This window comes from Nothobranchius furzeri, chromosome 18, assembly GCF_043380555.1.
Source record: "Nothobranchius furzeri strain GRZ-AD chromosome 18, NfurGRZ-RIMD1, whole genome shotgun sequence".
NCBI classification, from domain to species: domain Eukaryota; kingdom Metazoa; phylum Chordata; class Actinopteri; order Cyprinodontiformes; family Nothobranchiidae; genus Nothobranchius; species Nothobranchius furzeri.
This window is the reverse complement of record NC_091758.1, coordinates 8,866,339-8,891,366: the sequence shown is the minus strand read 5'-3', so window position 1 is coordinate 8,891,366 and position 25,028 is coordinate 8,866,339. Positions and strand designations below refer to the sequence as shown.

At 45.1% G+C, this 25,028-nt stretch overlaps 1 protein-coding gene across 3 annotated transcripts in view; it reads right to left on the bottom strand.

Moving 5' to 3' along the window:
- Positions 1 to 25,028, bottom strand: part of esr2b (estrogen receptor 2b) — an 81,566-nt gene that overhangs the window by 19,840 nt on the left and 36,698 nt on the right. For all 3 annotated transcript variants that reach the window (XM_015969056.3, XM_015969055.3, XM_015969057.3), the window contains one exon: positions 19,999 to 20,132. In XM_015969056.3, the coding sequence (XP_015824542.3) occupies positions 19,999 to 20,132 (134 nt within the window). The remainder of the gene's footprint in view (positions 1 to 19,998; positions 20,133 to 25,028) is intronic.

The window sequence follows — 25,028 nt, the reverse complement described above, 5'->3', positions numbered from 1 at the left end:
AAAAGAAACTGGCCCTTCAGGCTGATGCTGGCACATGTGTTAAAATCTCACAGTTGTTTGGTAGTGAAGGTTCAAGTAAAATCAATTTAGGAAGTGATGGAGCCTCAGCCCAGCGACAGGTTGGAGAAGAAAAGAGGGAGGAGGAGGAGAAACCCGAGCCGGTGTTGTGCCATAAATTGACTCGCTGCCAAAAAATGATTAGCCACCGCGGGATCGCGCACGGTTAGGTAATTGCATTTCTAGACAAAATTCCCCAGGATTTCGCCCTAAAACTCAGCATATCTAGCAATATGGACATTCAGAAAGCAAAGATAACCTCTTCCGGTACTTAAACAGATGTTTATCGCGGATATTAGTGTGGCAGTGTTTGTGGCACCCTGCGCGGGAGCACGAGGACGTGCTTGTGGAAAGAGGGAGGAAGATGTGGCAGTGTGAGCATCCACAATATCCCGATTGATGATGCGCCCTGGCTACTTAGCCAAAGAGAGGTCCCTTTGGCTGACTGGTTAGAGCGTATGACTCTCACCCGGGAGTCTGGGGATCGAATCCCGCCCGGGCACTCCTTTCTGCACCTTGCCACATTAGTTTTTCCAGTTCGGAAGTTGTTTTAAGTGTTGCTATTTGTCTTAAACGTTCACAATGAGGATATATTAATCCTTTTTGCAATATTAGCGATTGAAAGATGGTTTGTGCCACAAAATTTGTGGTAAGAACTGGCTTTCTTTATGTTACAGCCTTGATACTAAAAAAATAAATAAACAATGTAAAATGGCACCCTGTATTGAATGTAAACGTTGTATAAATGGAAATAAACAATTCTCCAGCGATTTAATTTTTTCCCCTTCCTTTCTTTAGTCCACTTGACATGGAGCCACAGTTAACTAGTTTGGGGCACATTTTTACTTGAAAAAAAGTATTTAAAATGATCAAGCTTTGGCTTTACAACGACACTGTGTAGGTTGCTATTCATTACGTTGCTCTATTTAAAAGTAACAAGATAAAAGCACTTCAGCACATAAAATTAAGATTGTCACTTGCCAAATAGACTACACCCTCCCGTTTACCTATAAGAAATGCCTCAAAATATCTTTAAATTCTTTATTGATGATTTAATTGTAGACAAATAAAATGGCATTTTACTTGCCAAAAAGTTATTGAATCGCTCAGATTTTCATGGAGGCTAAAATTGACCAAATAAGGGTTTTATGTATTATCTGTTGATGTTACTGTACTCATACTGCCTACTGTGTCATCAAAAACACCCCAAAAATGGCAAAAAAAAAGAAAAAAAAAAAAAAGAAAAGAAGATAATTTCCCTTGCCAAAAATTGATTACAGTGTCCTGGTCACCTGTAAAGGGTTACATTTACCTAAATATTACTTTATTTATTATTTCTTGATGTTATTGGTGCCATCACAGGATGCCGGGTGTCTTTCACATTCATAAACACCTCAAAAATGGCAACAAATGATCACTTCCCTTGCCAAAAATTGATTACAGTGTCCTGGTCACGTGTAAAGGGTTAAATTTACCTAAATATTACCTTATTTATTATCTCTTGATGTTATTAGTGCCATCACAGGATGCTGGGTGTCTTCCACATTCATAAACACAGAGTCCTGGTCACCCATAAAGGCTTAAATTGGCATAAATATTACTTCATTTATTATGAAGCTGGGTGTGTTCCACAATCATATTCGAATAAACGTGAAAATATTCTGTCCGAATATCTGTTTCTTGTTATAAATATAACAGCTAGAAGGATTTACAGTTAAAATAGGAGAAACACGTGACTCCCCAGGAAGGGTCGTAACACCACTCGCCTCATGCACATAAGTGAACAAAACAAAGCAGCATGGAGACACTCCATCTTCTACCACCTCTCAGGCAGCAGCCTGCACTCCCAAGTTCTACACGTCACCAGAACATAAACAACCGCAACACAATAAAAGCAGTGTTATACAAAATGGAAGGCCTGTAGTGTTTATTCTCTTACAGTAACAACTTATCAATTTTTTGGAGGAATTTATTTAGAATTTTTTGGTTTTTATTAATTGTGCAATAGAAAAGTAATCGCTAGATTAATCATCTAAATAGTCATTAGAATAGTCGACTATTCGATAAAATAATCATCAGAATAATCATTTTAAAAATAATCAGTTACCCCCAACCCTACTTTTTAGAATACCAGGATAGGAAGGATGGTGTAGGTTTATGTTTATTAGATTGATACATAAATACTACCAATAAGAAAGTGTACGTTGGTGTGTGTCAGAAACAGCGTAAGGCTTAATGTCTTTTCCAAAAAAAACAGGTGATGGGCCGGTCTCCAGTCAAAATGCCCGGGCTGAATTTTTGTCCCAGTCCAGCCCTGCATGCTGCCCTCCAGTGGCTGATGTCTTTTAGAGAGCCAGAGGGGCAAGTAGCTCGCTGGATAGAGGAGCTCCAGAGCTTTAATTTCACAGTCGAACACAGAGCAGAGGCACACCATGCAAATGCAGATAATAATAATAATAATAATAATAATAATAATAATACATTTTGTTTCAACAGCGCCTTTCTAAACACTCAAGGACACTCTACAGACAGAGATAAAATACACAACAATAAAAGATAGAACAGCATAAAACAAACAGACAGATTGGAGCAAAGAGAGTAATTATTGGAATGCTAGACGGAACAGGTGGGTTTTGAGTCTGATTTTAAAGAGTGTGAGGGAGTCAATGTTACGGAGGTCAGGAGGAAGTGAGTTCCAGAGCTGGGGAGCAGAGCGACTGAACCATAGTGACCAGACGGAAAGGTGGGACAGAGAGGTGGATGGAGGAGGAGGACCTGAGGGAACGGGTGGAGGTTTAAGGATGAAGGAGGTCTGAGAGGTACGGTGGAGCTAGGTTATAGATGGCTTTGAATGTATATAGCAGAATTTTGAATTGGATTCTGGAAGTGACTGGGAGCCAGTGGAGCTGCTGAAGAACCGGGGTGATATGGTGGAAGGAGGGACTTCTGGTAATGATGCGGGCTGCCGAGTTCTGGAGAAGTTGGAGTTTATGGAGGGATTTGTGAGGAAGACCGAAGAGAAGAGAGTAGCAGTAGTCAATACGGGAAGTGATGAGGCTGTGGACAAGGATGGCGACCGAGTGAGTAGTGAGGGAGGGGCGTAGGGGGTTAATGTTACGTAGATGGAAGTAGGCAGACCGGGTAATATTGTTTATGTGGGACTGGAAGGATAGTGAGGAATTGAGGATGACACCCAGACTCTTGACCAGAGGGGAGGGGGAAACTAAAGAGTTGTCGACAGGAAGTGTAAAGCTGTGGATTTTGGATAGGAAGGATTTAGTGCTGACAAGTAACATTTCTGTTTTATCACTGATAAGTTTGAGCAAGATTGATGTGAACCAGTCTTTGATTTCAGATAAACAATTGGTGAGGGAGGAAGGAGGGAGTGAAGAGGAGGGTTTGGAGGATACATAGAGCTGGGTTTCGTCCGCGTAACAATGAAAATGGATGTCAAATTTATGGAAAATATTTCCCAGGGGAAGAAGGTAAGTGATGAAAAGGAGTGGGCCGAGAACAGAGCCCTGGGGGACGCTGGTAGTGACAGGGAAGGGACGGGAAGTGAAGGATTTGAGTTGAATAAACTGAGTACGGCCAGAGAGATATGAACGGAACCAATCAAGCAGGGTATGAGAAATGCCAATGGAAGACAATCTATGGAGAAGGATGGTGTGAGAGATGGTGTTGAAGGCCGAAGATGGCCTTTCTTGCCACCCTTGTGTAGCAGTGAACAGCGAGAAGTAAGGGAGAAAGAACTCACAGCAACTGCTGAAGCAACACAGCTCTCTTGTAGAGGGCTCCTGGTGGTGGATACAGATGAGTGTAGGGCATAGTAGGAACAAGACTCCGAACTGTTACCAGTCCTAAAATGGTGTGAAAGTGGACAGCGACCCAACTGGGAGGAGGTCATCGGGATGGCTGTATCTAAAACGCGACTGTGGGCCAAGTTTGATGCCCTTGGAATGAAGGAGGGGGTGTTGCAGCGCTCCTGGAAAAATACAGCCACAGGGGAGGACAGGTGGCAGGTGGTGGTGCCAAGGTCACTGACGCCTGCCGTACTGGAAGCCTGTCATGGAAACAGCGGCTCTGGGCACTTTGGTGTCTCCAAGACATTGCGCCGCCTACGTCAGGGTTACTACTGGGGCTATCAGCAGAGGGATGTGGAGGATTTCTGCCGCAGTTGTGATGCATGCTCCTCCCACAAGGGGCCGTCTGACCAGTTTTATGCCCAGTTGCAGCAACAACCTGCAGGAGCACCAATGGAATGAGTGGCGGTCGACATTATGGGCCCAATTCCTCAAACAGAGAGAGAGAACCAATATGTCCTCATGGCCATGGTTTATTTTACCAAGTGGCCAGAGGCATATGCCATCCCAGATCAGGAGGCAGAGAAGGTAGCTGACAGACTCCTGGAGGGGATGTTCAGCCGATTTGGAGCAGCTGAGACCCTGCATAGCGGCCAAGGCCAAAACTTTGAATCCAGGGTGTTCACTGCCATGTGCGAACGTCTGAGAATGAAGACGACACGCACCACACCACTCCACCCTCAGAACGACGGCCTGGAGGAAAGATTCAACAGAACTCTGTCACAGCAGCTGGCTATACTCATCTCAGAAAGCCAGCGGGACTGAGACCAACATCTCCCTCTCATTCTCATGGCCTACAGGTCAGCAGTTCAAGACTCCATCTTGTGCACACCAGCACTGCTCATGTTTGGGAGAGAGCTGAGAACCCCAGCTGAGCTGGCATTAGGGAAACCGCCCGATGCACCAGAGACGCCACCAGGCCCGGATTATGCAAGGAAGCTACAGGACCAGCCGGATTCTGCACATTCCCACGCCCGGCAGCAGCTGGCAAAGGCAGGGCTACGCAAAAGGAGGAATTATGATACCACTTCAAAAGGGAGGCACTTCCACACTGGAGATCTGGTGTGGGTCTACAATCCAAAGAGAAAAAAATGGATAGCAGCTGGGAGGGGCCCTGCAGCATACCTGAACGGGTTGGAGAAGTGGTTTACGGGGTTCAGCTGCCCCCTATGGGGAGGAAAGTGGTCCTGCACAGGGAAAGGCTGGCCCCTTACAGAGCACACGCTGTTCCCCCTTTCCTGGAAGGATCTGAGCAGAACCCCCATACCTCTGCACGTGTGCAGCAGAAGTTGGTCACCTCCCCCTGTAGCCCTTCCCCTCAAACCCCAATGGGATCTTTTCCCCCCAGAGCCAAAGAGGCATTGCAGACTGCCTCCCCACCTCGAACTGTGTTATTCCCTCGAGGACGAGGAACTTTTTGCTGGGGGGGCAGTGTAAGGATCCATCAGGGGTCACTGTTCAGTGTTCTGGGTAACTGTTATACTGGTGTTGTCTCTTTATGAGACGGGCTCTTGTGTTGTTAAAAGAGAGATATTGTGGGTGGGACTAACAGAGGATGTTCGTTTTTTTTTTTCTTTTTTTGTTGTTGTCGGCTGAAGAGGTCCATGAGCAGAGAGGAATGGTTCTTTTCCTGTAACTCAAGCCATTTTTCTAACAACTAATAAATTCCTGTCCAGAACAAAACGTCTGGTCATTTGGTGTCAACATTACAATATTTATGTAGATTGTAAAGAGCAGTTATACTGCATTTCTACCATTTTAATGCGAGTCTGGCCAATATATTTAAAAGAACAAAGTAATGCAACTACTTCCTCCACCTAAGGAGCCTGGGTGTTTTCCCCGGTCATTTTGTGACACACCTTAGCATCTGCAGCCACCTGAGCTGGACTCCCAACTCCTGGCAGTCAATTCCTGCTTCCTTCAGACTAGCCGAGCCCCGAAGAGCTCCTTCTTTAACCTGACATCTTTCACCTCTAGTGGACAATACTGTAGCCACCTTACAGCTTCAACTCTTTATAGCGATGTAAAATTGACTCAACAAAGCAACGTGTAGGCAGCAACAACCACATGATATTATGGAGAAGATCTTATCCTGCAGCTCTAACCAGAGAGAGCACCAACACAAGACAGGAAACCTGTTAGAACATGAATGATTTATGTTGTTTTGCTTCACAACATCAAGACTTTCATTAGCTGCATACGGTCTGTTACATTAAAGAAACATGTTGACCTCACACACAGCCTTACATCTCCTCACACCTTTGTCCCTTAAAGGTTTTAGGAAGATTCAGATATTGTTTTTAGATTGATGATCAGTTCACAGAGTGGAGGAGAGGGAAGATGATTTAGGACAGAAAATGGGAAATGAGCAACAAAGCTTGAACTTGTATACAACCATGGGAAACTATAATTACATTAGGTTAAATGACACCAATAGTCATTTAACACGCAACTATTTTATCTTGTTTATGGAGTCAGAAAAAACTTACATTTGTTAGAGACAGCAGGGAAGCCCTCACTTCCCTCTCCCCAGCCACTTGGGCCAGCCCCTCCAGGGGAATCCCAAGGCATTCCCTGGCCAGCCGAGAAACATTGGCTGTGTCCAAACTCAGGGGTTGCAATACTCATGAGGTTAGATTTTAAGACCAGTGACGTCACAGCGCTGCACTGAAGACAGTCCAAATTCAAAGAGTGCCCAGAATGTGGTGCTGAAAATCGTTCTTTTCCCCGAATTGGAGAACAGGTGCGGTGTAGTCTCGAGACAGGTGTTGTGAGAATTTCTGTTCCCCTGAAATCTGTTCCCCTGGGTCAGTAGGTTGCACTTCAGACTATCTTCACACCATTATGTAATGTAATAATGTCATGCTAGTGATGTTTTTTTATTCATATTTCCTCCTAAAATCTAATAATATAAAATTAAATAATAAAATTAAAAAGTACAGTAAAACGGTGTTGTTCACTCTTTTCCAGCACGTTTATCATTTTTGAAAGTTATGTGAAAGGATGTAATCTCACTCAGTTTAACCACCTTTTATTTGAGGTAGTTTAGTCCTCATAATGGACATGAAGTCCTGTGAATTTGGAAATATTTGTTCTTTATTGGCCTAAGTTATTAGGGGAAACATAATATTTCAGGGGAACAGAATTTCTCAGAACACCGGTGGTACATCTGCTGTCGCTCTTCAAACAGTAACAAAACAAGGAAAAAGTTTAAAACATGTCCGATCTCCATTGCTGCTTCTTAGTGCGGTAGCTGTTTCTAAGTGACAGGAGGACATCCACCGTAATAAGGAGGGGACTATTATTTAAGGCTAGACTATCCAAATTCACATCCGGTCTAACCAATCACGGAAGAACATGTTCTGAGGACGGATACTCATGAGCATGCAACCCTTGAATTTGGACACAGCCGTAGACCCTCCAGCATGCCCTGGGTCTTCCCTTAGCTCTCCTCCCCATTGGACGTGCCCAGAAAACCTCACCAGGAAGGCTTCCAGGAGGCATCCTAATTAGATGCCCGAGACACCTCAACTGGCTCCTCTCGACGTGGAGGAGCAGCAAATCTAATCCGAGATTGTATCCGCAATCTCGTTCTTATGGTCACCACACAAAGCTCGTGACCGTAGGCAAATAATAAATGGCCTGTATTCATATAGCGTAATTTTAGGGTTCTACAACCCCCCAAGGCGCTTCAGAACACATTCAGACGCTGGTGGTGAGCTACGATATAGCCACAGCTGCCCTGGGGCGCACTAACAGAGGCAAGGCCTGCCGAACACTGGCACCACCGGTCCTTCTAACCATCAGCAGCAGGCAAGATGGGTAAAATGTCTTGCCCAAGGACACAACAGCAGCATTCTCTGGTTGGAGCCGGGATCGAACCTTCAACCTTCCAGTTACTGAACAACCCGCTCTACCTCCTCAGCTAGTGCTTTAGATGAGGCAGGACCGTAGACAGACTGGTAAATCCAGAGCTTCGCTTCCCCTCAGCACCTTGGCTGCACCTAGAAATCCTGTCCATAAAGGTTATGAACCAAATTGTTGACAAAGGGCGGCCTTGGTATAGTCCAACTCTCACCGGGAACGAGCCTGAATTACTGCCGACAATGTGGACCGAGCTCTTACACCGGTCGTACAGGGACCTAACAGCCCGTATCTAGGGGCCTGGTACCCCATACTCCCAGAGTACCTAACCCAGGAGTTTTAAGACCACCTCAGTGACTTCGGCTGCAGAGATTGGAGAACTCAACCCAAAGTTCCCAAACTCTGCTTCCTCACTGGAAGACATGCCGGTGGGATTGGGGAAGTCTTTGAAGTACTTTGCCCACCAATCCACAACTTCCTGAGTCAAGGTAAGCAGCACACCATCCCTACTGTAAACAGTATTTGTAGTGCTTTCCCCTCCTCAGACACTGGATGGTGGACAAGAATCAACTTGACATATTTACCTGAAGAATTTTTGATCTGATAGGGCTTTCATTCTGATTACTTGTGCCCATGTAAACATACCTACTTTCATTGCCAAAGCGAGCACTGAAGTCCCCCAGAAAAACAATGGTGTCTCCAGAAGGAGTGCCCTCCAGCACTCACTCCAGGGACTCCAAAAACGTGGGTAGTTTGGTGCATAAGCACAAACCACCGTCAGGCTCTTTCCCCCACACAAAGGCAGAGAGGCTTCCTTCTTATTCACCGGGGTGAACCCCAATATAGATACATACAGGTATACAGGTGACAAGTATGCCCAATTGCCCACCCCTGCTTCGTGCCGCTTAGTGGGAGCAACTCTGGAGTGGTAGTAAGCAGTAGAAAGTGAAACCCCTCCTGAGGAAACTGGTTCTGGAGTCAGAGCCACGTGTTAAGTCCAACTACTGTATATCTAGCCTGAACCTCTCAATCTCACACACTAAAGCCTAATTTATACTTCTCACGCACGCAACACCATTATGCATCCTTGCAAGCCTGCTGGAGAGCCCTCGCCAGGACAGACAGAGTTGAGTTCTCTTTTCTAAAAATCTAGACGGAGAACGCAAGCTTGTGATTGGACAGGGTGCCACTGTCGTCTACAGTGCTGCCATTGCACCCTCAAAAACATAAAGAGAGCTGAGGATATCTAGCGGCAGACATGAAGAATACCAGGCACGTGCGGGGGTGGGTGGGGGGGGGGGGGGGGGGGGGGGGAGAGTGCTTGAGCACCTGCCCCTTTTGCCCGAAGTGCCCAAAGTGCCCTTTTTCCGGTCGTTCCTCAGATATTACCATACAAAACTGTTATACTGTGATACATATCGGGCACTAGGATCATGCGGATGCAGCCGCCTCAAGCTGAAGCCTATTTTCTCTTAGACCCGCCTACAAGCTCACTGATTGGCTCTGCCGCATCATACTAACGTGTGATTGGTTGTCCCTGCTGTCGCTCTACCTTGCAGCCATGGAGACGACAGACCGGTGTTTTACCTGTGTGCAGGAGTCTGCGTTCATCTACCTGTAAGTTTTTTTTTCTGCCTGCTTCACGTCAGCTGGAAGGATTTTAATATCAGAGCTTTTGTTTATGCGCGTTTGAGTCCGTGGTTAGTGTGTGTGGAGCAGAGTCGGGTAGCTGCATGTCTGGGACAGAAAATGAGACATGAGAGAGACTTCTCCTGAAGAGTTGCAGAAACTCACAAAGAATCACAGATGTTTCTCACTATAGATTCTCCGGGTCATCATCACTTCTGAATTTCTAATCGAATAAAAATACTTCAAACGGTTTCTAAAAGTACATAAAACGAGCTTTCCAACGAGATATTACATGGTGTAATTCATGTTACTCCAAAAATCGCTATTAGAAGGAAACCAGCTTTGCAGCGTCACTGAAAGAAACGGAGCGAACCGCGACAGGAGAGCAGAGAACCGAAAGGAGGAGATGATCTGGTCATCAGCATCAGCAGCTTTTATAAAGTTATGGAAACAAACGTCACAAATAAAATCCACCTGGTTGGTCAGGTGTCCCAGAAGGCTGTTTCTGTAGATGGTGACATGAGGAGGGACTGATTACAGTCACACTGGTTTTTATTTGAACACACAACTGTTTACTAAATGATTCAGCTTCATTGCAGCATTATTTATACGTACAATAAATATTTATTTAGCTGAAAATATAATTTTATCAGTGCAGAATTTTATTAGTTTACTTTTTGTTATGAAATGTTTAGATTTAACATTTTATCTGCGGTTCGAAGGATCTTTCATGGTGGTTAAAACGAAGAGTCGGAGTACCCAGCCCGGAGGGTTACCGGGGTCCCACCCTGGAGCCAGGCCTGGGGTTGGGGCCCGTGAGCGAGCGCCTGGTGGCCGGGCTTTCGCCCATGGGGCCCGGCCGGGCCCAGCCCGAACCGGATACATGGGCTCGTCCAACTGTGGACCCACCACCCGCAGGAGGAACATGAAGGGTCCGGTGCAATGCGAATCGGGTGGCAGACCAAGGCGGGAGCCTTGGCGGTCCAATCCCCGGACAAGAAAACTAGTTTTTGGGACATGGAACGTCACCTCGCTGGCGGGGAAGGAGCCGGAGCTTGTGGCAGAGGTTGAGCGGTACCGGCTAGATATAGTCGGACTCACCTCGTCACATTGCATTGGCTCTGGAACCCAAGACCTGGAGAGGGGTTGGACACTCTACTTTACTGGAGTTTCTCCGGGTGAGAGGCGGAGGTTGGCTTTTTGTTAGCCCCGAGACTCTCTGCCTGTGTGTTGGGGTTTACCCCGGGGGACAAGAGGGTAGCTTCCTTGCGCCTTCGGGTCGGGGAACGGGTCCTGACTGTTGTTTGTGCTTATGGGCCAAATATCAGTTCAGAGTACCCACCCTTTTTGGAGTCCCTGGGACGAGTGCTAGATAGTGCTCCATCAGGGGACTCCATTGTCCTGCTGGGGGACTTCAATGCTCACGTGGGCAATGACAGCTTGACCTGGAGGGGTGTGATTGGGAGGAACGGCCCACCTAATCTGAACTCGAGCGGTGTTTTGTTATTGGACTTCTGTGCAAGCCGCAGTTTGGCCATAACGAACACCATGTTCGAACATAAGGATGCCCACCGGTACACTTGGTACCAGGGCAGCCTAGGTCACAGGTCGATGATAGATTTTGTAGTCGTATCATCTGACCTGCGGCCGTATGTTTTGGACACCCGAGTGAAGAGAGGGGCGGAGCTGTCAACTGATCACCACCTGGTGGTGAGTTGGATCAGATGGCAAGGGAACATGCCGCGTAGACCTGGCAGACCCAAACGCATAGTGAGGGTCTGCTGGGAACGCCTGGCAGAAGAACCTGTCAAGACGGTCTTCAACTCCCACCTCCGGCAGAGCTTTGACCACGTCCCGAGAGCAGTGGGGGACATTGAGTCCGAGTGGGCCTTGTTCCACTCTGCGATTGTCGAGGCGGTTGTTGCAAGCTGTGGTCGTAAGGTGGCCGGTGCCAGTCGTGGTGGCAACCCCCGTACCCGCTGGTGGACACCAGAGGTCCGGGGAGCCGTCAGGCTGAAGAAGGAGGCCTACAGGGCGTGGCTGGTCTGTGGGTCTCCGGAGGCAGCAGACAGGTACCGGATAGCCAAGCGGGGTGCAGCAGTGGCAGTTGCCGAGGCAAAATCTCGGGCGTGGGAGGAGTTTGGTGAGGCCATGGAGATAGACTATCGATCGGCTCCAAAGAGGTTCTGGCAAACTGTCCGGCGCCTCAGGAGAGGAAGGCAGCAACTCGCTCACACTGTTTACAGTGGGGATGGGGAGCTGCTGACGTCAACTGAGGCTATAGTCGGACGGTGGAAGGAATACTTTGAGGAGCTCCTCAATCCCACCAATGCGCATTCCGAGGAGGAACCAGAGCTGGGAGGCCTGGGGATGGACTGTCCGATCTCGGGGGCAGAAGTTGCTGAGGTAGTCAAACAACTACACAGCGGCGGAGCCCCGGGGGCGGATGAGGTTCGTCCTGGGTATCTCAAGGCTATGGATGTTGTAGGGCTGTCATGGTTGACACGTCTCTACAACATTGCGTGGTCATCGGGGGCAGTTCCTAGGGAGTGGCAGACCGGGGTGGTGGTCCCCATCTTTAAGAAGGGTGACCTGAGGGTGTGTTCCAACTATAGGGGGATCACACTCCTCAGCCTCCCTGGAAAGGTCTATGCCAAGGTACTGGAGAGGAGGGTCCGATCGATAGTTGAATCTCAGATAGAGGAGGAGCAATGTGGTTTTCGTCCTGGCCGTGGAACTGTGGACCAGCTCTATACCCTTGCAAGGGTGATGGAGGGGGCATGGGAGTTTGCCCAACCAATCCACATGTGCTTTGTGGATTTGGAGAAGGCTTATGACCGTGTCCCCAGGGGCACCCTGTGGGGGACGCTCCAGGAGTATGGGGTGGGTGGCTTTCTGTTAAGGGCCATTCAGTCCCTTTACCAGAGGAGCGTGAGTTTGGTCCGCATAGCCGGTAGTAAGTCGGACCTGTTCCCAGTGAGGGTTGGACTCCGCCAGGGCTGCCCTTTGTCACCGGTTCTGTTCATCACTTTTATGGACAGAATTTCTAGATGCAGCCGTGGTGTGGAGTGTGTCGAGTTTGGTGGCAGGAGAATCTCGTCTCTGCTTTTTGCGGATGATGTGGTCCTCCTAGCTTCATCCAGCTCTGACCTTCAGCTCTTGCTGGGTAGGTTCGTGGCCGAATGTGAAGCGGCTGGGATGAGGATCAGCACCTCCAAATCTGAGACCATGGTTCTCGACCGGAAAAGGGTGGCTTGCCACCTCCGGGTCGGGGGAGAGGTCCTACCTCAAGTGGAGGAGTTTAAGTATCTCGGGGTCTTGTTCACGAGTGAGGGTAGGAGGGATCGGGAGATCGACAGGCGGATTGGTTCGGCGTCTGCAGTGATGCGGACGCTGAGCCGATCTGTCGTGGGGAAGAGGGAGCTGAGCCAGAAAGCCAGGCTCTCGATTTACCGGTCGATCTACGTCCCAATCCTCACCTATGGTCATGAGCTTTGGGTAATGACCGAAAGAACGAGATCGCGGATACAAGCGGCTGAAATGAGTTTCCTCCGTAGGGTGGCCGGGCTCAGCCTTAGAGATAGGGTGAGGAGCTCGGACATTCGGGAGGGACTCGGAGTAGAACCGCTGCTCCTCCGGATCGAAAGGAGCCAGTTGAGGTGGTTTGGGCATCTCGTCAGGATGCCTCCTGGACGCCTCCCCGGGGAGGTGTTTCGGGCATGTCCTGCCGGCAGAAGGCCCCCGGGTCAACCCAGGACACGTTGGAGAGGTTACATCTCCAATCTGGTCCGGGAACGCCTTGGGGTCCTGCCGGAGGAGCTGGTGGACAAGGCCGGGGAGAGGACGGCCTGGAGCTCCCTAATTGGGATGCTGCCCCCGCGACCCGGACCCGGATAAGCGGAGGAAGACGAGACGAGATTTTATCTGCTTATTGATCTTCATAATGCTGGTAGAAATGCAGCTCCAGCTGTGAAGTAGCCCATGAGTGTTATTTTATGATACCTAGTATTTATTTTACTGTATCCCGTTCTCTGGACCAGAGCGTAGACCTGTGGTCACAGACAGGCTGCAGTCATTAAACTGGTTAACATGAGGTCAGGGGTCACACTGTTTTCTGAGTGTTTGCAACACAGTTCTGAGTTTAAATAGTTCTTTTGACATAGTTTGCTCAAGTCATTTTGAAGTTCCTGTTTAGTAATAAATGTAAAGAAAATTCAAATCTGTTTATTTTTTTCATTTAAGCTGCAGTTTTACAGACTTTAATAAACATAAACACTAAATACAAACCAGACACTGAAAGCTGAGGCTGTTCTGGAAAAAGGAGCAGAGTTACAAACATTTTGCACTTTTATTACAATTTTAAAGCCATAAAACAAAACAAAAAAAACAGTTATATTTATGATCATAAGAAGGTTAACCGTGATAAATTTTCCGCCTCCCACAAAGAGATGGTAAAAGTGAATGTGGGCATAATTATATACGTTTTATTACTTTATTATGTATTTTTTATTATTGACTATTACTCCAAAGAGTTCAGATGAAGGCAACTGGACTTCTTTGGTTTCTTTAAAACATTTCACTTCTCCTCTGAGGAGATTTGTCAGTTCTAACTGGAATATGGGAGAGCCAAGCTTATAAGCTGTAGCTGTCTGTTGTTATTTAAAGAGCAGAAACTACTCTGCGTACCCCGCCTCTCCATCTCCTGATGAGTCATTAGCCTCTATAGAGCTCCGGACCCCACGTGACTCTCAGTTAGTAGACGCCATATTGGCAGGAAAAAAAGGTAAACAAACACGGATCGTAAACATGAACTTGAACGGGATCGGCTTGGATTTTACTTCGTCGGAGTTTACTTCACACTTTAAAACCGAAGAAATTGTTTTATATAGTCAGACATTAAATAGACTAAACATCTCCGACCCATACCGTGCCCCTGGGATACTTTTTAAAAACGCCAGAAGCTGTCGGAGCGGACTACACCGGACCTGGCCGGGGAACCCCTTGGGATTCCCCCGGAGGAGTTGGCTCAGGCGGCTGGGGAGAGGGAAGTCTGAGCCTCTCGACGCTGCTGCCCCCGTAACCCGACTCCGGATAAGCGGATGAAAATGGATGGATGGACAAATAACATAGATTACTATGTAAGTAATTTAACTAGAGTGCTGTGCTGTTTGAATGTATAAACTGAACGCCAAGAGAAATCTCTAGTCTGATTTTTTCCCGTGAATAAAATAAATATGTCAGGCAGGAGCGTCTCAGGATCTGTCTGAGATCTGTCTCGGTGAGACAGATATTAGCAATCCAAAGTGCTTTTTATGTGTGATCTGACAATTGATCAACCATTGCTTAAAAATGAAATACAGCTTAGCCGGTTAATTGCTGTGATCATAAAACACGTAAACGGCAGCACGCAGAAATCACGAGGCAACGTTTTACGTGATGTTTACTTGTTGCTGTGAGTAATAAGACAGAAAAAGCCACGCCAAAATAAGTTTAGGAAGCCCACTAAGAATCGTAATAAAAGCATTTAAAATAAATACCATACACAGTTGAGGAAACGTTGGTTTAAGTACCTGATATGAAGCGGTCGCTGCATAAGCGAAAACCTTTACTCTCGGGATCTCACAGTTTCATTTTCGCCCGGTCACTAACGCGTTTTATTACAATGATCCAACGTTTGCGGCGCTCCGGATCTTGGGGAATCCTGTAGATGGCTCGTTCCTTAAGTCGTCCGCGTCTGTTCTGCATCCTGGGGCACAACAGGAATCTACCATATTTCCTGTTTGATTGAGTTTTCTGACAATTACAAATAGTCCAGCTGTGGCCTTCTGCCTGCCAATATGGCGCCGTTTCGATTTGAACTGTTGCATGCCGGGAGAAGTGACGTCAACTCCCGGAGCTCTATTGTTGGTGAGTCATCGTGTTGATTAGATGCAGGAAGGTGTGACCTAGACTGAAACTGAACGAGATTCAAAGCTGCATTATTGGTACTGGAAAGGTGAAATCTAAGCCCCGCCCCTATTTAAAGTGGGGTTTTCACGTTTTTACATAGATAGCTTCTTTTACTCCTCTCTCAAACATCTATCTTCTCTGTCCAGAATGTGGACTTTGTCATCTTCAAAGGTGTGTCCCTTGTCCTTCAGGTGAAGGTGGACTGCAGAGGTGGCTCTCCTGTGTTGTGTTATGTTCTTGTGTACTTGTTGTTTAGTTTCTCTAATGTAAACATCTGGACAGCGCTCCTACACTGGACTGCATAAACGATGCCACTGAGCTTCTGTTTGGGTGTTTGTCTTCTGGATGGACCAGGTTCTGTCTGAGGGTGTTGTTGGGTTTAAAGTAGGGATAAAGCATTTTTGATGAATACGAGCATTGGGTAACTGACTGTCTTCACGCTCTGTGATTGGCCAGTCACATAGAGCGCCCGCCCCTCCCTACACACAAAACTCTCTAGCCGGCCGGGAGCGCAGTCCGTCCGGCTCATCCACACACACACACACACACACACACACACACACAAAGATAGTAACGGATCTTGCTGTACTTGCTTCACTGTTACTCACGTTTCTTCAGTTTTCCCTAGGTTTTCTTCAGCTCGCCTCTTTTTCAGTTGAATATTTAAAGTTACTTTTTTCGTAACTTACATGGTGCATTTGACAAGACAGAGCTGACGTGCTGCATTAACTCACTACCTCTGCTCCGGTCGTTTTTTTTTTTATTTTTTTTTACTCCATCTCTCTCCCTCTCACCCTCTCTTATCTCTCTCTCACACACACACCTTAATCAACATTGCTTAGTTTAACTTTGTGTGGGGCAAAATACCAAGAACGTTAAGAAAAAAATCAGTTTAATCAATTTAAAATTAAAAAAAATATATATAAAGTTGTGTCTGGTTCTAGTATTTCATATTTCCTAGTTCTTACTGCATGAGTTCAGATGTATTAATCCATGCACTTAAATATTAATGTTCTGATTTTATTGAAAAACTTGTTCTGTAATAGTTCCTTTACTATTGTGATCAAAAATATTTAATCTCAATTCTGAGGCTGCTCTGTAAATAGTTTTCAAATAAACAATAGCACATATCAACTTCTGATCAGTCCATATCAATTTCAAACTTAAAATAATATATTGATGTAAACCACACCCACTTCCAGTTAAACCACGCCCACTTCCGGGTTATGCCACGCCCATTCCGAGTACAGATAATTTAGTTGGTTGAACATATACAGATAGTGGTGTACTCGCTCATCCCTAGTTTAAAGTTTACCAGGATGTTGTGTTTGGAGAAGATTCTTCTAAGTTTCTCTGAGACTCCTGCCACGTATGTGATGATGGTGCCTTTGTGTAAAGGGTGTTGTTAGGTTGGTAGCAGCGCTCTCATGTTTAGTGTTAAGTTCAGTGAGATCATGGAATGGGATCAAGAATTTTCTACTGACAGGAAAAAGATCTCAGCTAACATAGCCGTAGATCACACTGGATAAGTCTCTGGTTGCATTTATTTTACATTTATTTTACTACCTCTTACTAGAGCTGTCTTTAGTAAGCGCAACATATACTTGGTTGTACACCTGTGTAATAGCAATAAAGTATCTAGAATACTGTTAAATGTACTTCCTGAATGAGTGACCTTTTCAGGCTAAAATAACAAAATGACAAATACAGACAGAAGGACGACTTCTTTCTTCTTTTATAATGCGTTGCATCACCACCTGGTATCAGAACAGGACTCAGTGTTGGAAGATAATCAAAAATCAAACAACTTGGACTCGGATCAGGGGCAAAAATGTGGTTGTAACACCTCTAGATATAAGTCAGCTTTAAAAACTAAAACTATTATTTATGAACTAACATTAACATTAATGACACTAATTGATATATTTTTATTATGTTGTTTGAACCCAAGGGTCTCATTATGTGAATTTTCTAACTTGTTGGATTGCTCTATAAGTGCCCCTTTTTTTAGTTTGAGCACCCGCCCCCTCAAAGGTCTCTGCACGGCCCTGAAGAATACCTCGTGGAAAATCTCTAAAAATATGAACATTTTATTCCCCTGTGACTGGAGGAGTGAAAGGATACGCAGCAAGCGCTTCATTTGTGGACGGAAATGACGGGAAACGTGGGTTCAGAGGTGATGAGCGCATGAAGAGGGGAAAGAGGATGAGCGACAAATTTGTCCGTGTTAAAAAGTCTCTCAAATACAAAAAAACAAAACAAAAACAAAACAAAAAAAAACACTATATGAACACACTACCTTGGACCGGACACATGACAGGATACCACAGAACAGCGCTACACCCTCTGGTGTCCTGGCGGGTAATTGTTTTGTAACACTCCCCAGGAGACGGAGAAGTATGAGGGCAAAACGTCTTCGTCCGTGTGTGTCTCTCCCTTGTGGCGCTGACGGAGACGTCTACATTAGGCTTAACTGCGGCACTTTCCCCACTAGAGAGATGACGTCCCACATACCGAGAGCTAGCTTTTGTAGTCGAGGATCAGACCACCTTCAGCCACGACCAGGGCTTCATTTGTGCCAGATCTTGCAGAAACAAGGTCCGGGAACTCTTATTTTGAAAGGACCATTCCAGCAACTGTCTGCTAGGAACCGGCAACTCATGGAACCAACTTGTTCTATACGCAGGGTTCAAACTATGGCGCCTGATTGCCCATTGACCTCTGAAGATAGGCACTAGCCCCCCCACCCCCACCCCGCGTGACCCTACGTGGACAAGCGGGTTCACAAAATGGATGGATGGATGGAAGGATGTCCGTCAAAACGCACAAGAATAAGAAGGATTTTACTTATTGATTCATTTGTTGGCATCATGGTGGAGCCTGGAAGTGAATGAGAAATGTTTGGAGGCAAAGCCAGGGTGTACATACAAACATCTGAGAGAGCTGAAGGAGGGAAATCCCAAACTGATGGTGATTTAGCTTTGTTGCTAACTGGACATGTAATTTTTTTTTTTCAACAGTGTGGATTTTTTTTTTTTTTTTACTTTCTGGCTTATGAGGATCAATTGGCTTGTGTTAGCATTGGCGCATTGTTAGCATAGCTACAGCAGGCTGCGACAGGGTTAACAACAATTCCACTTTCAGCCAGTAGGAGGGAAATCTTTTAAACTTATGCAGTGTTGGTTTAAGCTACAGAAAAAGCTATCTGGCTTCTAGTTTCTTCACTAGCTGCTCCAGATGAAACTCTAGAGGCCGACAGAGAGGAGAAGCTGTACATCAACCTGTCCAACACCAGAAACCAGAGCTGAGCCCAAACTTTTCATCCATCTAAATCCATAAATCTTAAAACCCTCCCGTGCTTTCCCTGGCTTCTCTCAGTTTTACTTCTTGCACAATTTGTTCTTTTTTGCATCCCAGCTGCAGAATCAACAAAGAAAACAGAGTCTGGCAGAGGAACCTGTGTGTGCCTTCAAGAGGAAATGTTGTTAAACTAAACGGAGGACATGAACAGAGGTCAGTCACCGCGGTGAGACCTGTAGAGGGGGGGGGGGGGCAGCATCAGGACACTGTGACCTCTACAAACATGAACGAATAAAAAGCTAAAACTAGCAGAAATGAAGTCAGTGCAGGTCGTTTTATCTCCACTAAATACGGGACTTCTTTACAAAGTTTTAAAAAACTGTAAAAAAAAAGATCTAAATGTATTTATTCTTACTGAAATCCAATAAGATTCAACAATAGCTCCTATTACAAATGTTTAGCTTTAAACTTCTACATCAAGAAAAAAAGCCTTTATTTCATTTTGGGAAATAAAACTACAACAAACCTATTAATATTTTCATTAAATAATTGAAATTATAATGTGTAACGCTTTACCCAAACATCCCTAATATTTTCTAGATTTTTTTATGTTAGTGGGATTTTTTCTCTAGTTTAGTTTTCTAGTTAAACCTTTGACTCCCCAGTTAAAGGCTTGAAAACACTAGATGTTTGCCATCCCCATCCCAAAGAAATCAACTGTTTCTATAGAAACCTTTACATGATTTATTCAAATAAAAATCTAATGGGAAATAGTAATAAAATTAATCAGTAAATAATATGTATTTATTTAGGTAAAAGGTCGTTGTGGTTTGGTTCAGATTCGTGTTCTGCGTGGAGCTGAGACTAAATCAGATGCAGCAGATTTCACACTCCAGGTTTAAAATAAAAGCAGTTTTAATGTTTCCAACGCTTTCATATAATCATTAATATGTTTGTGGTTTTTCCTCCATAGGTAGGAGGATTCTGAAAGTTTCAAAGTGGAGCTTGTGCAGTTTCCAGGGATAGTTTTGTTGTTTAAAAATGCAGCATGACATTGGACTTATTCCTGTGTGTGTAGCTGTCAGAAGGGATTATTTTGTTATTTTATCTCCTGCAAAGTTAGAGCGTGCCAACATACGTGCTGATCTAGTGGGTTGTATGTGAGGACGCGTGTCGGTGTGTTGTAGGTCCGTCTCTGAAGAGAGGGACAAGCTTATTTGAGTTGTGCAACAACCAAATGCACACATTGCTGTATTATTTACACAGGATCAAACAGAACCTGCCGCAGGTTCACTGCAGACCGGCTCTCAGGCCGCGGTTTGTTGCTGGAACTCACTGGAGTTGAGGAGTATCATGGCCTTCAGACAGACGTACTCCTCCCTCTGTAGCTTCAGCTCACGGAAACGAGACGTGGCTGCCAGAAGCATGTCGAAGATCTCCATGATGCCTTCCACACATTGTCCCTCTTCCCTGGAGACAAGCAGAACACAAGGGGTGAGAAGCAGTTACCGCTACGCCTGGAGAGCGTGTAGTCTGCAAAGGAAACATCCCCGTAGTCTGGTATTTATGACGATTGAGAGGGGGTTCTTGATGATCCTTGATCTTTTGTCACACAAACATGTTGACAGCGTAGTCAGAGACCCCGCAGGTGTGTGGAGCCTACAACCTGTCTCAGTTACGTTTACTAAACTGGGAGAAACACGAGTCAGCTTCAGAAACGGGTTGATGCTGTAAGTAAAAGTAGGCAACATTTAGAGGCTAAAACAAAGGAAACGTTTGCTAATGAGTTATAAACCCCCCACGTGACGCCAAAGGCTAACTGTGTCCATTGTCCAAGATACAAAACAACAAACTTCTAACTGTAACAGTCCACACTGTGCTGTGATCTTCCTGAGTCAACAAAAACTAGACTTTACCTTTTTAACAACATTAAGAAACAGAACTGGTGAAAGAATATTATTATCAGAGAGGCAGCAAAGGCTCAGATCAGACAGAAGAACATAAAATAAAGTACTTGTGTTGAGGTCAGGGGTAGATTTGAATCCAGGATGTTTTCCTGAGTTGTCCAAGGAGAAAAAGCCAATGGAGACCGCTCCACAGTGAAAATAAGGCCGTGTTATGAAAACATCTCAAGGTTAACCTAAGCCTATAGCGATAGTTGCCGTGGCATTGGGAGAAGCCAACCCACCAGTGTCCTTATATAAATGTGCTCTAATCAACTCACACTGCAGCCAGTGCATGTTGCTTTAGTCTGATGCAAAAAGGGTTTCAGAATAAAAACAATACATGATGTAAATGTGTCAGCTAGAGGAGGCAAGTCCCGCTACAAGCTAGTGACCAGCTAGTTCTCTTAGAGAACTACAGAGAAAGATGGAAGCGCATTTCAATAAAATGAAAATTCAACGTAACCTTTCTTCCAACATGATTGAAACATCAGATTGTTTTGTGATTATTTGACTTGATATTTTTACATATTGCACCTTTAACAATTTTTACCTGTTTGAGCCCGTGTTTACATCTTAGAAATCTCATCTGAGCAAGTGGAAAACAATTATTACACCTGTGTGCACAATGTACTTTATTTACAGAACGATTTACTGTTTCTGTGCAGCCTGGCACCAGACGTGTGTGTGCTAAGGATCAGCCGGTGTTCAGGCATTGCTTTGGTCAACAACACAGTTTTAGTATGAAACAGGGGCGCATCTAAGATTTTTTGACTACGGGGCTATCAAGAGTAGGGCTGCTCGATTATGGCGAAAATAATAATCACGAATATTGTGACTGAAATTGAGATCTCGATTATTTAAGATGATTTTTCAATTTATGTTGATTTTATTTGTTTTTATTCTGTCATAAAATTGCTCAGGACACAATCAGGACAAAATTAAATAAGAAACAAATAACCCCTGATTCCCAGTATAAAAAGACCAATATACTTATAGCTCATAGTCTATGACCCAAGGGCTATAGACCTTGGTTTAACTCATTTAAGTCTAACCAGTACAGACCCAAATACCAATATCTGGCAAATACTGACAACAAGAATTATACAGTGGCATTTATAACAAATAAATGCAAATAAATTGATGATCACAAAATTTTGCTTAATATGTATTTAGTCATGTCAAGGTGCTGTAGGAGCGTGCACTAGCACCGTGTCCTCAGTTTCAGAGAGATTAGTTATTATTTTTCAGTGTAAGGAACTTATTTCTACCTTATTTATAAGTTATTTATTTACAGGTCCATCCAAGGCCGGATTAACCATACGGGCAACTGGGCAATTGCCCAGGGCCCACGAACCCTAAAGGGCCCAGGGCAGCAAGGGCACGAGCAAAATACTGTATCTGTAATTTCCCGCTTTATGAGGACTAGGGTGACCATACGTCCCGTTTTCCCTGGACATGTCCACTTTTCACGCTCTGTCCGGGTCGTCCGGGGGGGTTCTTGTATTGATGAAAATGTCCGGCTTTTCATCCAGGAGCAGGGATCGAATTATGGGGGAGCTGTATATCCTACACATCCAGGGGAGCCGGATAAAACGTTTTCTACCTATATTACATCATTTATGGACTCTTCTGAGTAGAGAGCACAGAGAGCTGCACAGCGCTGATCGTTAGTGTTCAGCGCTCCAGGCAGCTGCTTCCAGCGCACGGTCCATTCTCAAAGTGACGCAACCAAAAAACTATAATTAGCACACGATCGTTCATGTCCGCACATGTTCTCTATTTTCTGTCTTATTTGTGCCTGAAGTGCTCTGTTACTGCGCAGCTCATCACCTGTGCTGAGGTGACTCCACCTCACTGACGCAGCATCGAAACGCGCTCTCCGCTTTGCGGTCAGGAGATCCCTTTGATCTGCTCAAAAGTAACTGATGAGGTGAAAAAGTAAGAATCCAGGCAGCAATTTTTCTGGAGAGTTTAGAGCTCCTCAGACATTACTGACATGTTCTAATGTTATCAGGTGAAGAACTAAATTATCAGACATGCTGTCTCATCTGCTTCTTTTCTAAACTTGCAAAAAGTAACAAAACCATTTAAACTATTTGTGGATTCTCTGAAAGTTTCCATGGAGTGTGTGACAACTTATTTTTTCATTGATCCTATCGTCTAATCTCACAGCTGAAACAAGCATCCTTAATAATCTGTGCACAGGAAGCTTACCGATGCTGTAGTAAAACAAAAGGTATAATAATTTATTATTAATAAAACCTTGTTGCAGCACTAAAGCAGAAAAATGAGATGTTTCAATAAATATGCAAAATATTCACATATGAATTGTTTTAGAGACCTTTTATTGGCAGAATCTGATATTAATTTAGTTCTTACAAAAAAATGGGTCCCAACATGGTTTGTGTGGTGTTGCCATAGTGTGACGTCATAGGCACAGATCCCCTGTCCTCTTGTTTGGAAATGGAAATATGATCACCCTATATTAAAAAAACTGTCCACCCGGGCTTTTGCGCTGCACAGAGACGCTTCGCTGCCTACGACTGAACGTCAGTTGAGAGTCAGTCTCATGCAGACTGACCAATGAAGAGAGGGCCTCAAGTTAAGACCCTCTCCTCATTGGTCAGTCCACACGAGGTGGGTCAAAGGTTACCCTGAGCGGGTTACGTGATGTCACGCATTCAAGTTTTGAGTATATTTACTGCATATTACAGTAAAATATTCTGTATATGCCCATATTATGGTGATCCTTGGGGCGTGATGATGGGGCCCTTGAATATTGTTGCCCAGGGTACAACAAAGTGTTCATCTGGCCCTGGGACCTTCCCCCACCCAGTTTCACAGCATTCAGGGGCAAGCTGCACGTGTGTTTAGCGTGCCACACACACACATTTAGCCGTTTTTAGCGGCTCAGGTGCCTGCAGGCACGGTGTGTGTCACTCACCCTGGTTAATCCAACAGGAAGCCGGCTCTGAGAGCTGTTTCTATAGCGACTGACACATCACTGCATCATTCCCTTTCCTAATGTCCTGAAGAACGGTCCGGAGCGCAGGCGGAGTGTTTAGCTAACCTGCAGGAAATGTCAACGACAGTTATCCAGAAAGTAGCTAAGGGTTACCAGAGATGTTTCTGAGGTGTTCGCTAGGTACTTTTAAGATTTAAAAAGTCAAGAAGGGGTCTGAAAAGCTGCTAGAAATAGCATCAAAGTCACTAAGTTGGCAACACTGTGGGAGGAGCGCTTCATTTGCAACTCAGGGCAGCGCAAGTGGGAGGAGCACTCAGATCATAATTGGGATTAAAATTTGATTAATTGAGCAGCCTTAATCAAGAGGGTTCACAATATTTATGAAGGGGTCAGAAATAGTTTGACATCCTTACCCACCAGGCGCGCAGATAGGGTGGGGGACGGGGGGGATCTGCCCCCTCCAGATTCAGATTGACCCCGATCCGTCCCCCCCAACTAAGGCCAGAAAGAAAACAAAATCGGAGGTTAAGCACTTGAAGCTCCTTTTTCCAATTACATTGAATGCAGCATGACGTAAACAAACACCGACTCCAGAGGCTCCAAAGTGGTTGCTGCTAGGATGCAGGATGAAGCGAAAAGGCAACGATTACTGCGTATTTAAAAAAGACCAACAGTGTAAGTAGGCGGGACCGATCTGTCTGTTTATGCATGTTGGTTATAGATTCAGTACGTTGTTGTCGGTGTTGGGACTTACTCGTTATAAGCGCCAAAGCCTCATTGCTGACTTTAACAAGTCTCATCTACAAACATGATCCTCATGAAGTTACTACTTTACACCAGAAGATAGTGGAGATGTGGAACCTTCAGGCTGAGCAAAGTTTGGGAGTTTTTAGAGTTTAAAAATCGCCTCCCGCCGAGAGGCTCCCAGTCGTGGAGAGGAGGAGATGCGTGCAGCATGAAGAGCACAAATATTAGATAAAACATATAATTGCCGGCAGGTCTGGTCTTTGTTGACTTTGTCTGGTCATGACTGACTCTGATTATGAAGCAGAATATTGGCTCTGATGAAGAAATTCACTCATCCGGCCGGGAAGATTGACGCTGCTGCAGCATCAGACAGCTGGTGCTGCACGAGAGGTGTGGAGTTTACAAGCTCCAAACGTTGGGTTTGATGTTGGTTTAACCTTCTCTGGGACGTGATGGATGTAGAAATGATGGTAAAACACCGCTAACGTGACAGACAGCGACAATTAAATTTTTTTTTTAAAGCTGTAAAAAAGAGGCAGATGCCGATGCGTTAAGTTTGGAAGTCAAGTGTGCCACATAATCATAAAAAAGTAAAATATAACATTTAAAAAGAGATTTAAATATAAATAAAAACTTTCCAAATATAATGAAAACTTATAAATAACGTAAAAATACGAAGGAACATCTGTTGGTCAGGCTGAAAAGTTT